This window comes from Squalius cephalus (assembly GCF_949319135.1).
Source record: "Squalius cephalus genome assembly, chromosome: 14".
Taxonomy (NCBI): Eukaryota; Metazoa; Chordata; class Actinopteri; order Cypriniformes; family Leuciscidae; genus Squalius; species Squalius cephalus.
The window spans coordinates 19,922,808-19,935,707 of record NC_137135.1 but is presented as its reverse complement, the minus strand read 5'-3'; the positions used below and the strand labels follow the sequence as shown (position 1 = coordinate 19,935,707).

Below are 12,900 nucleotides of genomic sequence, written 5' to 3'. Positions count from 1 at the left end.
CCCCCAATAAACAATCATTTGAGTTGATTTTCCCAATAAACAATCTTTGAGTTGAAATGAATATCACTTGTCTGTTTCTTAATAAATTCCGACTATAATAGTGGTGTATTGGTATACTGTCAGCGTTCACCTATACTACATATACAAGCCAATTTAATCAAGAAAACACAAAAGTTGAGCCAAATGGAAAATTCTTGCGGCATTTTAAATCAATAACAGTTCCCTTTGTGTCACTGAAATGTCAAAGAGCCTTTATGTTAGTTATATAGCAGACGTCCACTGGAGAACTAAGTGGCGAGGCTGAATGGTCGTTGTAACATACAGAAAAAGCAGAAGCGCGACGGATGTGGGTAGCATCTCAACACAAATAGTGAGAGCCGGCGCACCAAGGGTGCAGCAAAATCTGAAAGGCCCATTGAGCCTAAACTATGAACCCCGAGGAGCAGACTGTTACGTGGCTAATAACATTAGGCGTGCTTAATTCACCCAAAAAGAATATCGCTGATCCTGAGGAATTTCTGAAAACATCTCTCAGAGATGGGGTCGTCTTGTGTAAGCTTATGGAGCGACTGCTGCCTGGAGCCATCTTAAAGGTAATTTACAATATGCACATGTATGTTTCTTTGGTCAAACAGTCGTAAAAATTAGTTAATTGTATATAATTTAATGCAACCGCAGCAAATACAGCCATGCGGAACTGTCGGTGCACGATGCCTAATGCCGAGACGCTTACTGTTACAAGTGACACTTTGAGATGCACTATATTTTGCAAAGATACAATACGTTTTTGTAAATAAAAAAAGTACGCGATGAATGTGTATTTAACTGTAGGTTTATTCAGGGCGCACAATTTAAGCGAGATACAATCCGACTTCCTGTTACATGAGAAATTGTTCCGCATTATCGCATTCTCAAAAACGAAGTCCTTGTCAATCTTCACTTTTGTATAAAATGCCAAGGACATTTGTAAAGCAATTTTCTTCTTTGTAAAAGCCGTTTAACTGTGTCAGTGAGATCTCAGATTATTGAATGTCTTTCTGTATTCCTCTGCTGCTAACTAGTAACGTTACCAAATTCAACTCTCCTGTGTGTAATGACCCTTTTTACTCATTACACACAGGATCGTTATTAATTAAATAGCCTACGGTATATATTTTGATTTCTGCTGAATAAAGTTCGTTAAAAATCGTTTTGGTTTAAACTATGAATTCGTGTTTCGATACAGGGACATTATAACGAATGTGCTGATCAATACAACTTGACAGATAAAAGTTTCTCTTTTTTTAATAAAGGGCCCATTATAGGTTTTGTTGGTTCGTGTCTTCATCCCTTCTTTTCTTTTTAGCATATCTATGTGCCATACCGCTTTACTGATTTTACACGACGCTGTCAAAAAAAATATTTTCAGTTTGAATTTCCCAAATATTCGTAAACGAATTGTTCTTTGGAGTCGGATCTTTTTAATGATTTGGTTTAGCCTGTTCGCGAAACGTGACTGAACGATTCGTTAAAAAAACTTTTCAGCTAAGCTTTCACGTAAATTAATTAGTGTAGTGTTCATCCAAATTATTTGAGCTGCCACCACATGAAACTGCAATACAAAATGTGATGGCCTTATTTGTTAATTTCGTGTAGCCCATGATGGTCAATGCGCAAAAGAATTGGATTTGGAGCCGGTTCTTTGAAACGAACTGTTTGAAAGAATCGATTCGATGAAATGAGTCGGATTTACCATCACTAGTAAACGGTCCAAGTAGAATCTTGCTGAGCAAACATCGTCACTTCCTCCAAAATATATTTTCCTGGTGCGACAGGGCCCAATGAGATCTAGCAGATGTGTGTGTGTGTGTACTATGGCGAAGCTCACGCAAAGAAATAGTAACAGTATACTGAACGCCAAATAAATTTAGCATGCGATACATGGCAGTAGTAGCTGGGTACAATGTGGCTCATAGGTTAGGCTGACATTCACTTCCAAAACGAAATCTTCTTGTTCTCTCTTTGCTTTGCAGTGTGGTCGAAGCAAAGTTGAGATTATTTACATCCTCATTCTTTCATTGGTTACAGTATTCAACTGAACCCAGATGCGAAGCGGCCTGCATTGCAAACATTCGGGAGTTTCTAAAAGGATGCCAGTCTCTAAAGGTTGAGGTAGGATAATTTTTCTCTACTTTATTGTGTTTTGTATCACCCGAATGCCTTTGAGAAACACAGCTGAGTGTTTATAAAATATGCGACCCCTAGGCTGAGGATCTACTCTTTTAGATCACAAATAAACTAAATCAGTTCTGGAGTGTATGTGCATGAAAATAGATTTCAGCTTAAAGCTTTGCCTATAAGCATTTTATGAAGGAATGATTTACTTAACAGAGTCTTAATAGTTTATATTAAATAATATTTAATAATTTATTATTAGTATCTAGAGTAGCCTACTTCTCTCTTCTGCCCATCTAATTAAGTTTAGCTCTCCCTGAGGACAGACAAATAAATAGCAGGGTTTTGTTTTGGTTTTGCACATGTGATCATAAAATATGCCAGTAAACAAGATTGCTCATGATACTAGCTCTTTTGCATGTGCATTTAATTTATTATGGTTGTTATGGTCTTGAGCCGCAGCAACATTACAGGCGTCTCAGGAAGATGGTCAGGAATTATACCCATCACAGTAAACATTGTCAATCTGCAATGTCTATTATTGACACAAACACATAGCCAGACTTTGATGCCACACCCTCTGCAGTGATAGTGTTCCTGTACTAAAACTGTGACCATAATGGGGTTATGGACTGATAAACTTTACATATAACAAGTAACTTGGCACAAATGAGTCATGTTCACCACATGTGCAATGTTTAGTTATGACTTTGTTAAAGTACCCCTGCAGTCAATAATTTTATCCCTTAATAATCTTTGATAATCAAAATGGCATAGGCTATGTAAACACTTTTTTCCCTGTGAAAATAATTTCTTCATGCCTTAAAATAGCTTGAATGTACCTCTACTTTAGACTGTAAAAAGATTGATAGCGCATCTCCTCTTCATTTAACTGTAGGAAAATATCCCAGTAACAGTCATTGCCGATTACTTCGTTCGGAGCCCGAGTCTGTGCAGTAGTGATCCTGTGGTAGAGCCACGGAATCCAGGTCCCGCCCACACTCGCAAGCACAGCTGTCAATCATGATGTTACACCCTGTTTTTTCATAGCATCAAATAACTAACTAAAACCAAATACTTATTGGGAAAACAAACACTCGAACATACGTCTATGTGATAAGAAGTAGCCTACCTAAAATGACAGAAATTATCTTTGGAAAAAAATAATTTGAGGTGTAATTGGATTTTTTAGTTTGGCTCACGTCCCATTCGATTACATGAGAGGGTGAGGTTTTTGACCTATACTGCAGCCAGCCACCAGGGGTGATTGAAAGGAAACCCCTTTTCTTCATGAATATGCAAATTAGTCTCCGCCTTCACTCTATCAAATCAGCTCAGACTACCTGATCCACTCGGTCAAATGTAGTAAATGCTACACAATGGCAAGTGGAAATATTTGTTTTCAGCCATATATGACCAAATAGGCCTATAACCAGAAACCGATTCAGAAGAAGAGGAAGAACGAATTATACAGGGTTGTCTACAAGTTGATGTATCAGTAATGTGGTTTATATATCGCATTTTGTAACGTTTTATGTAATGTCTCTGAACTATCCAAAGATTAGTGATAGACTGATTTTTTTTTTTTTCAGTAGTCGATACAGATGTGTGATTTGCCCTATTACAGTTTAGTGCGAGCAAATAAGATACACATATTTAAATGTAAACAAACACTTTTTTGCACGAAATTTACATACAGAAAATGTGGGCTATGCACGGACAGTGCTCTCTGCAAATTTTGGGACTGAACACTATTAACCGATGAATGAACAATGGGTCTCATTCATGAAACAGGAGCAGAATGAATTTTTGTATAAATCGTGTGTAAAGTGCTTCTGGCGTAAATTTTCGGATTCATTAAAATGTTCGTATTTTCCAAATGTTAGTTGGTACGAAAGAAATCTACACCTGCTCCCAGCCACGCGTAAATAGTGCGTTTAACATCCGAACGTTTTGCTCATTAATAAGGCTGCATTTTTAATTTGTTAATGGGTTTATTTGACGGGGTTACATGTCGAACCATTTTCTTTTCACTTCTGGGACTGTTCAATTAACAGATGAAACTCCAGATGAAACTCCATTAACTGCATCTGTAATATGCTGCCAAGCTTCCTTTTTTTTAGGCCCTGATACGCTTGAAAATAAAAATGTGGCGTTTTGAACGAACTTCTGATAATAAAACTCTTCTCTTTTTCATTTGCTTTTGAGAAGACATGTTGAAATCCTTCGTTTGGTGTCATAATATGATGCCCATATATAGTTGTCAGTCGGATTTAATGGGCGGGATTTATGGTAATTGAGAATGAGCGTGCACGCGCGTCCCATTTACGACTGATTGGAATTCATTAACACACACACACATTTCACTATCACATCTGACGTTTACGAAGTATTTGTGAATCAGGAGAAGAGTTTTCGGGAAGGTCTCTTTACGCGCAAATCACTCACATATTTACTCGTATATTTACGAATGTTTCATGAATGAGACCCAATATCTATCAAATTCTACTATACTATAATGCTGTAATGATGCTGTGATCTTTGGCTAAACTAAGTCTCTCTCAGCAGCACAAATGATTGCTTCTCCCTTTGATAATTTGTGGTGATGTGAAGTTGGACAAGGAGGCAGGGTGAGAGTAGCTGGGAACGGGGCGTTTATACTGGTTAAAATGCAACAAAAGAAAAGAATGGTAGAAATATTTTAATCTGATTTAATGTGAGTACTTTCTGTCAGTTATGCTAGTGTTGTAATTTTGCAGTCTGAATTTGATGAGATAAAAAGAATGCGCATGTTTTTGTTATACTGACTTGTCCTTTCCTCGAGAACTGCATACAAAAACAAAAACAAAAACTCAATGCCGGTGTAGTCCGATTCATTATCAGATGATGAATCATTTGAACAACTTTTAATGATTCATTTAAATTTTCACTCAGGAACTAACCCTCTTTTAAGTCCTGATGTCACTTTTACATGTGGTCTGATTTCTCAGATTTTTCACAGGTCTACAATTAAAAATCAAACATATATTTAATTTGTGAATGTCCCCAATGGTATACAGGATTTACAATTTTCTGAGAGTTCAACTAAATGTTCATGTTGTTATATTTCGATTGCGTTTGTTAGTTTATAAAAAATGTAACTGGCATATACTATATCTTGAGGTATCTGACCTACTCTGGAAATTAATGATCACACGGACCATTTATTTTTCGTTACTTATTAATCACGTTTTCATAAGAATGAATGCTGCCAAATTCTAAAAATAAAAGTTTGTTCAATGTATGTGTGTATATTTATATATATATATATATATATATATATATATATATATATATATATATATATATACACACACACACACACACACACACAATATAAAAATATATATTAAATCAACAAACTTTTATTTTAGAATTGATTTGACAGCACTAAAAAAAATTATATTTTGATCATGTGATATATATCGTTATTGGTGAAAATGTGAAGAATATTGTGATATAAAAATTTTGCTTATATCGTCATATCTGTTTTGAAGAAAGCTCCAGTTTCATGCTCTTTTAAAGGCCCAATGTGCAGATAGTTGATGCAAGTCATGTGACTGGACAAACAAGCCAGGCGCATAACTTTCACTTCTGTTTCTAAAGGAGCTGAAAACGAGAAGTATCGTAGCACAAGATTAAGCTTGATATGAGCCATTTTAAACTACTGATGAGCGAGAAATGCAAACTACAATTAACAAATGTTCTAAAGCAAAAGGTACTGTAAAGTGCAATCTATAAACTGAACTGACTGCTGAAGTTGCTTAACTATTCATCTTGTTGCAGCCTCCATATCGAAACATCGCTCGGCAAATACAAGGACACGCACTTCTTGCATTGCTGTGTAAATGCTATTATGTTTTATTTAACATGTGAAACCGTACCCTTAACAAGAAAGGGGATAGCTGTCTGTACCCAGCGACCGACAGGGCCTGTAGACCAAACATCTAAAAATGTGGGTCACTACACCAACCATTGAGATTGGTGTAGTGATACATGGATATAGTTTGATGCATCGATCAAATGACTAATGATATGATGCAATGTGTAAAAAATTCCATATATATTTAAGATTTATTTTTAATATTTTCTTTCATTATTTATTTTTTAAATCAAACGTATTTTAAATTGTGAATGTCCCCAATGGTATACAGGATTTACAATTTTCTGAGAGTTCAACTAAATGTTCATGTTGTTATATTTCAATTGTGTTTGTTAGTTTAGAAAAAATGTAACTGGCATATACTATATCTTGAGGTATCTGACCTACTTCTGCTGCTTCTACTTCTGGCTCATTGGACAGTTTTTCCTGTCTTTGACATGTTTCTTTCCCTTAGGGCTTTGATCCAGAGAGCTTATATACTGGGGAAAACTTCAACAAGGTTCTTTCAACACTCTCAGCAATAAACATCGCCACTCAAGGTAATTCATAATGTTATGGACATGCGTTCTTCATTAATATTTGGTGTCTCTTTTTGAGTACTGTCGGCATCAGCTTTGTCTTCTCATTGGTGAGTTTCTTCTTCCACCCCAAGTGATAGTCGTTTGAACACTTCTGAGGGTTTTGCTAGGCCGAGCAGACAGACTAAAAGACGACATTGTGTGCAAGCCATGTGTTAAAGACATTTTTAGAAAATTAGCTCCTGCTGGTCACTTATAATCTACGAAGAATGTCTCTGTTTAAAAGCGGGATCGCAGGCACTCCATAATCACTCAGTGTTATGTTTCTGGTGGAAATGAGCCACATCTTTCCTGTTGCATGTTCCCATAGGACCTGTTACAACAACTGTCTTCCTTCATCCCACTTAAAGTAGATATAATGCTTTGATTCTAAAGTGGTTCAGTAAACATTTTAATTCCATTTTCAGTTCAAGTTCATTTTTAGAAGCCTGCGAATGTGATAGATATCCCATCGCATGTCCATGCAAGTTTTTCTTGGGGAAATGCACAGTAGGCCATTTAATTCAGTTGAAGAGTGCAGTAAACATGAGATACAAATCAAATTTTTCTCAGGATGAGGATGACTGACCTCTTGTATTTTCTCTGTGAACGTCAAGTCGTGATTTGTCTGGGGTCGTGCCCGCATTTGTGTCTTTCAGCTGCAGCTGCTCTCAACTACTGGAGGCAACAGACAGTTGCTTTTTGTGGGGCTTGTCCGGGCGGCTGACAGTATCTGCATAAGCATGCGGAATTCATGAGACATGTAGTTATTCTCAGTTTTTGCTTCCTTGTCATGTTTCCCACTGTTCCCTGTGGTTGTTGCCTTTATAGGAGAGTGTGTCCTCCTTATATATAATATATATGTATATATATTGAGAGACAGAGAGAGAGAGATATATAGAGATTGATTGATTGATTGATTGATTGATTGATTGATTGATTGATTGATTGATTGATTGATTGATTTTGTGGGTGTGCCCTGTAAGATTTTTTGCGCACTAAAGCTGCATTTATTTGATCAAAATACAGTTGAATTTTTTTTTTATGTAATTTATTTCTGTAATGGCAAAGCTGAATTTTCAACAGCCATGCCTTTAGTCTAGAAAAATCTACAGACTACTTAAAGGAATAGTTCACTTTAAAATGAAAATTCTGTCATCGTATACTCACCCTCATGTTGTTTCAAACCTGTATGAATTTCTTTCTTCTGCTGAACACAAAGGAAGATATTTAGAAGACTGTCAGTAACTAACCAGACATTTTCTGGGTCCCATTGACTTCCATAGTATATTTTTTTCCTACTATGGAAGTCAATGGGACCCAGAAACTGCCTGGTTACTGACATTCTTCTAAATATCTTCCTTTGTGTTCAGCAGAAGAAAGAAATTCATACAGGTTTGAAACAACATGAGGCTGAGTATATGATGACAGAATTTTCATTTTAAAGTGAACTATTCCTTTAAATGCTCCATCCATGTCAAATGCCATTAGTTATTGGGTTTGTGACATGATCTACCCAGTGCACATTCATTTTTATTTTATGGAGGGGGAAAAAATCAGGATATTCTTCCAAAATTAACTTTTTCTATTACACGAAAAGTCATTCATGTTTGGCTCAAATAAATGTAAGAATTTGAGCAAAAATCCCTTTATTATGCCTGAGTCAACGGCTTGTTTATTATTCATAAAAAAACTCGTATTTATTAATAGAATATTAAAATGTAATCCTGTTTACACATGACCCAACTTTAAATGCTTGCGAATAGCTTTGCAAAATCTAGGCTTAAGAATGACACACTAATGGGGGCAGATCGATTTGTGTTAAAGATCTCTATGATGAAACAGCGAGGGTTTCACTCTGAAGTGTGCTCAAGGCATAGAGAAGACGTTCCCTGGCCTGGCTTTATCTGAATTCTCTGTTGTGTTTGCTGTGGAAAGCTTGGAGCAGGTTCACACACACTGTTTGTGCGCCGAGGGTGTTCGGAAAGAGCCTGCCGTGAAATCCAGCAGACATGCTGAGCTTTTATTGTGTAGATGGAGCGGGTGAGAACAGCGACGTGTGAGTCAGTGAAGAGCCCCAGAGGCCCCTGCAGCGCTGGAAATCTGTCAGGACCCAAAGTGCAGCAAACAGGGCACCTGACTGTTTGCTTCTGTCACTGCATACTGCATGCCTCCTCATCCCTAATCTTCCTCTATTTATGAACAACATATTGCTCATAGCAAATGAATACATGCCAGTCATGCAAATTTGGCGTAAATATGCAATGTTTTTTTATGACTAAATAGTATACCATGTTTCAGGCCTTGCTTTGGGTATACTGGAACACACATTATGTCTGTCGGTTTTGATACTTGTCATCATACACATATGTGTCTGGCTGCTTACAGTAGTTGTTTGTTGTGACCCATATGCTAGTGCATTGAGCTGTGGATTATTGGTGGTTTAACTTCACAGAGATGAGAGAATTATGAATGGATGAGCGAGTGCTCTGATTGGGATGTTTAACGATGACAGAGTGACCTGGTCTTTGTTCTACATTTAGAGGGTCTGATGGGCCTTTTGACATGTCCTGGATGTAATGGGGGGGGGGGGGGGGGGGAATGGTTTAAAAAAACAAAAAAAACATGAATACATTTTCTTTTATATTTTTGTCAAATTATCCGAGCTGGATTAGTTAGTTGCACTGAATTTTGCACAAATTTTGGCTAATGTAATTTTGGGCTGACCATATTGTTGTCAGTTTAAACATACAAACATACTCTAGTTGTCAAAAGTTACGCTGCATTTATTTGACCAAAAATACAGGACAAACAGTACTATTTTAAAAAATATTATTACAATTTAAAATAACTCTCCATTACTCTAGTCTTCAATGCCACACTATCCTTCATAAATAATAATAATAAAATAAAATAAACATTTATCATCATTATCACTGTTGAAATCAGTTGTGCTGCTTAATATTTTTGTGGAAACTGAAACATTTTTGTTCAGGATTATTTGATGAATAAAAAGTTCAAAAGAAAAGCATTTATTTGAAAAAGTCTGTTGTAACATTATAAATGTCTTTACTGACATTTTTGTTTAGTTTAATGCATCCTTGCTGGGGAAATTTTTTATTTCTTAAATAAAAACCTTAATGACCCCAAACTTTTAAACATCAGTGTATGTTTATCATACACCATAATTTGGGGTGACATTAAATCATATGCATGGCTTCAAGTAGTTTGAATGTCACTTCATGAAAAATGAAAGACAGTGACATTTGCCAAAGCTACTTCATATTTTATGCATGTCATTCACTCATGTCGTAAGTGTTATAAGTGTAACATGCCATGCTGATCTGAAATGTAGAGTACACAGGGACAGAATCATTGAACTGTAGACTGTAAGCATGTCTCATCCTTGTTCAGGACTTTCTGTATATCCATATCAGTAGACCTATAATCCAGTGACCACCCACAGATGTACTGCTCTCTTTTCTTCAAGTGAGAAATGCTATCAGACACAGACTGGTGTTGTTCTAACCCTTATTCCCTGTATTTTAAAAAAAAAAAAATATTTTTTTCTTCTTTTTTCTCTCCATGTATCCAGATTGTACCCCTAATAGATCATGTCCACAGTCCAGTGTCTCTCCTACTAGCCTGTCAGCCCCTTCTCAAGCTGTTCCCGCCTTGAAGTCCAGCAGGTCCTTACGGAGGCAGTCAAAAGCATTGGCAAGTATCTGAACAGTGCCGTAAATGCTGATTACAGTTGGTCTTTTATAACAACTAAAAGATCTTTTGTTTGGAATTTTAAAAAGTAATTTAAAAAAATCAGTTAATGACAGGAACATAACATAGATGACAGATTAATCTTCAAATTCATACCTAGTTTTTTAGAAGGCTTTTCAGATATCTGTAGAGAAACTAAAAAAATCTAGATTTGGGTGAGCTTATTAGGGTCACTTCTACTATATTGCAAAGAAACACATCAAATTATTAAGGAGCATTATGCAAATAACTCCAATAAGATGACCAATTACAGCACACTCTGCATTATATTTAGGCAATCATTTTAATTAGTTCAGATTCACTGCTATATTATAAGAGTATTGTTCTAACCTTATAACATGTAAAATAATAATTGTGAATAATAAAAAAATTGCCACCCAATATTTTAAAAGTTTTATTTAGAGCTGTCAATTGCTTTAAAAAAAATAACTGATTGCACAAGTTTCTGTAATTAAAAATAATCACACCCAACATTGAAATTTGTAGTCAAACTTATTTTCACAGTGAGTATCTTAATTATTGTGAAAACAATCTAAAGATTATTTTATATTATAAATAATTGTTTAATAGCAATTATATCCATTCAACAATACAGTATAATTGAAAGCCAAGCCTGAACTGTAAATAATTCTTTATTTTTTTATTTATCATTTATTAACAATTACAGAACATTCAAAATATTAATAACTTTTTATTTATGTGAGCGTAAAACAATATTCACATAATTCCATTATAATAAATGTGACATTTAGCTGTGCCTCTTAAACCAAGTTCATAGAGCAGCAGAATGCGGTTGCCCGTCCTGTATTTGAGTCCTTAATACGGTTATGTTCACACACAGTTCAGTTATTACCGGGAGTGACAATCGCATTCTATAACCAAACTCACACCTGTAAATGTTCAGGACTCAACCGCATTCTCGGAAAACTAGGGGTGCACTGAAATTTCTGCGGCTGAAAGAGAACATTCATACAGACAATTTTCAAGACGCTACTGTAAGTTGCTTTGTGAACGGGACATTTCGAGACTCACACCTGTGACAGTAGTTGTCAGTCCCAAAAGTATGAATGGCTGTGTTTCTTCAGATGAATTGGATTGAACCGCTCAATTGATTCTTTTTAATGTGCCCCTGTGACCTTTTTTGGGAACTTTTAAGTTTTAGAGATCTCATAAACCGATCTCATGCTGATGACGCATAAAGAGATATGGCATGACATGCCGCGGCACCGTCTTAATCTGTCACATCAGCATATGGCGTCGTCTGCACTATAAGCGAGCTGCACAGTTGACACAGGAAATACCACTTTGACAATCGAGGCAGTGTCGTATCATCACTAGAGTTCTATAATTTACATTATATTTACATTTTAAGTCTTGCCAGTGTTTAAACCACTCAGCACTTGCACTCTCTCTTAGGCTGCCTGACAAACAATATAAGGCTGCCTCACAAACAACTCGCAAGTACCACATTGCGCATTAATGGTCAAACACACAAATGTATGTACAGAATTACGCCATGACAAGTATGCACAATTCCCAGTGGATTTTGTCTTAAGTGAACAGTTGAGAAAATTGTTAAACAGTATATTGGATCAGTGCAGCTCTTAAAGTGACAGCAGCCTAATAATCCTGCTGTTGTCTATTATGTTAATCAAACAACAAAAGACTCAAAAAAGAAGTTTGGAAGTTTTGGGAAAGTCATGGTAATTTGTTTCAAAGTATGTATATAATAGAATGTTTAAGTGATAATATTAGTACCGACTTAACGTTCATTCGATCCATCCGACTGCGGCATTTCCACCAGATTTCGTTTTGCAGCGTTGAGCATTATCACCAATCGCACACGTTTCCGTTGAGTTTATGAGTGTGATGGCCAATCAGAGGCGTTCAGATTAGACATCGCTGAAATGAAGAGTTTTGTTCCAGTGCGCGCTCTCTCTGACTGAATTCTGACTTGAAACTCATGAATTCTTCCATCATAAACAACAAAGTGCAGATTCGATGTAAGAGATTCATGTTGCAGACAGTCTAGTCCGTTTACGTGATTTTAGTTTGTGAGTGCTTAAACTCGCGCTAGACCCTATATGGACAGCCTCACGATAACTCCTGACACTGCATATCTATAGCACGAGTTCATGCTTTTATTTGCCATGCTCTTTATACGCAAATGTAATATGTGCATCTGGTATATGTATATTTTGTAATATATGCACGCAAAAAGTGCGTATCATATTTACGCTAAAAATTGCCTATTGGATGCATGTAAAATGTCATTTATGTGTATAAACAACACGCAAAGCTCGATCGGTCACATTCTCTGCTTAATTTTCGAATGCGTAAAAAGCATTAATATAATGCATAAATGGTTCTTAGGTTGTTTTATCTGTGTAGCCAGAATATGATGTGCAGTTTTGATTCCTTGTTATAATTTCTTACCTCCACTCTACTGTTAGACCTACCTGAAAAAAAACTTAAAGCACAGTCTGTTTTGTT

General features: G+C 36.2%; 1 protein-coding gene across 9 annotated transcripts in view; it reads left to right on the top strand.

Moving 5' to 3' along the window:
- Nucleotides 1-281: 281 nt before the first annotated feature.
- arhgef6 (Rac/Cdc42 guanine nucleotide exchange factor (GEF) 6) overlaps nt 282-12,900 on the top strand; it is a 29,819-nt gene continuing 17,200 nt past the window's right edge. For 5 of the 9 annotated variants that reach the window (XM_079893149.1, XM_079893150.1, XM_079893147.1 and 2 more), the window contains exons 1-4: nt 292-593; nt 2,068-2,151; nt 6,531-6,615; nt 10,229-10,350. In XM_079893149.1, coding sequence (XP_079749275.1) covers nt 429-593; nt 2,068-2,151; nt 6,531-6,615; nt 10,229-10,350 — 456 coding nt within the window. In that variant the 5' untranslated portion in view covers nt 292-428. Of the gene's footprint in view, nt 594-1,804; nt 1,956-2,067; nt 2,152-6,530; nt 6,616-10,228; nt 10,351-12,900 lie in introns of those variants that run through there. The other 4 variants (XM_079893154.1, XM_079893153.1, XM_079893152.1 and 1 more) reach the window with 2 other exon arrangements.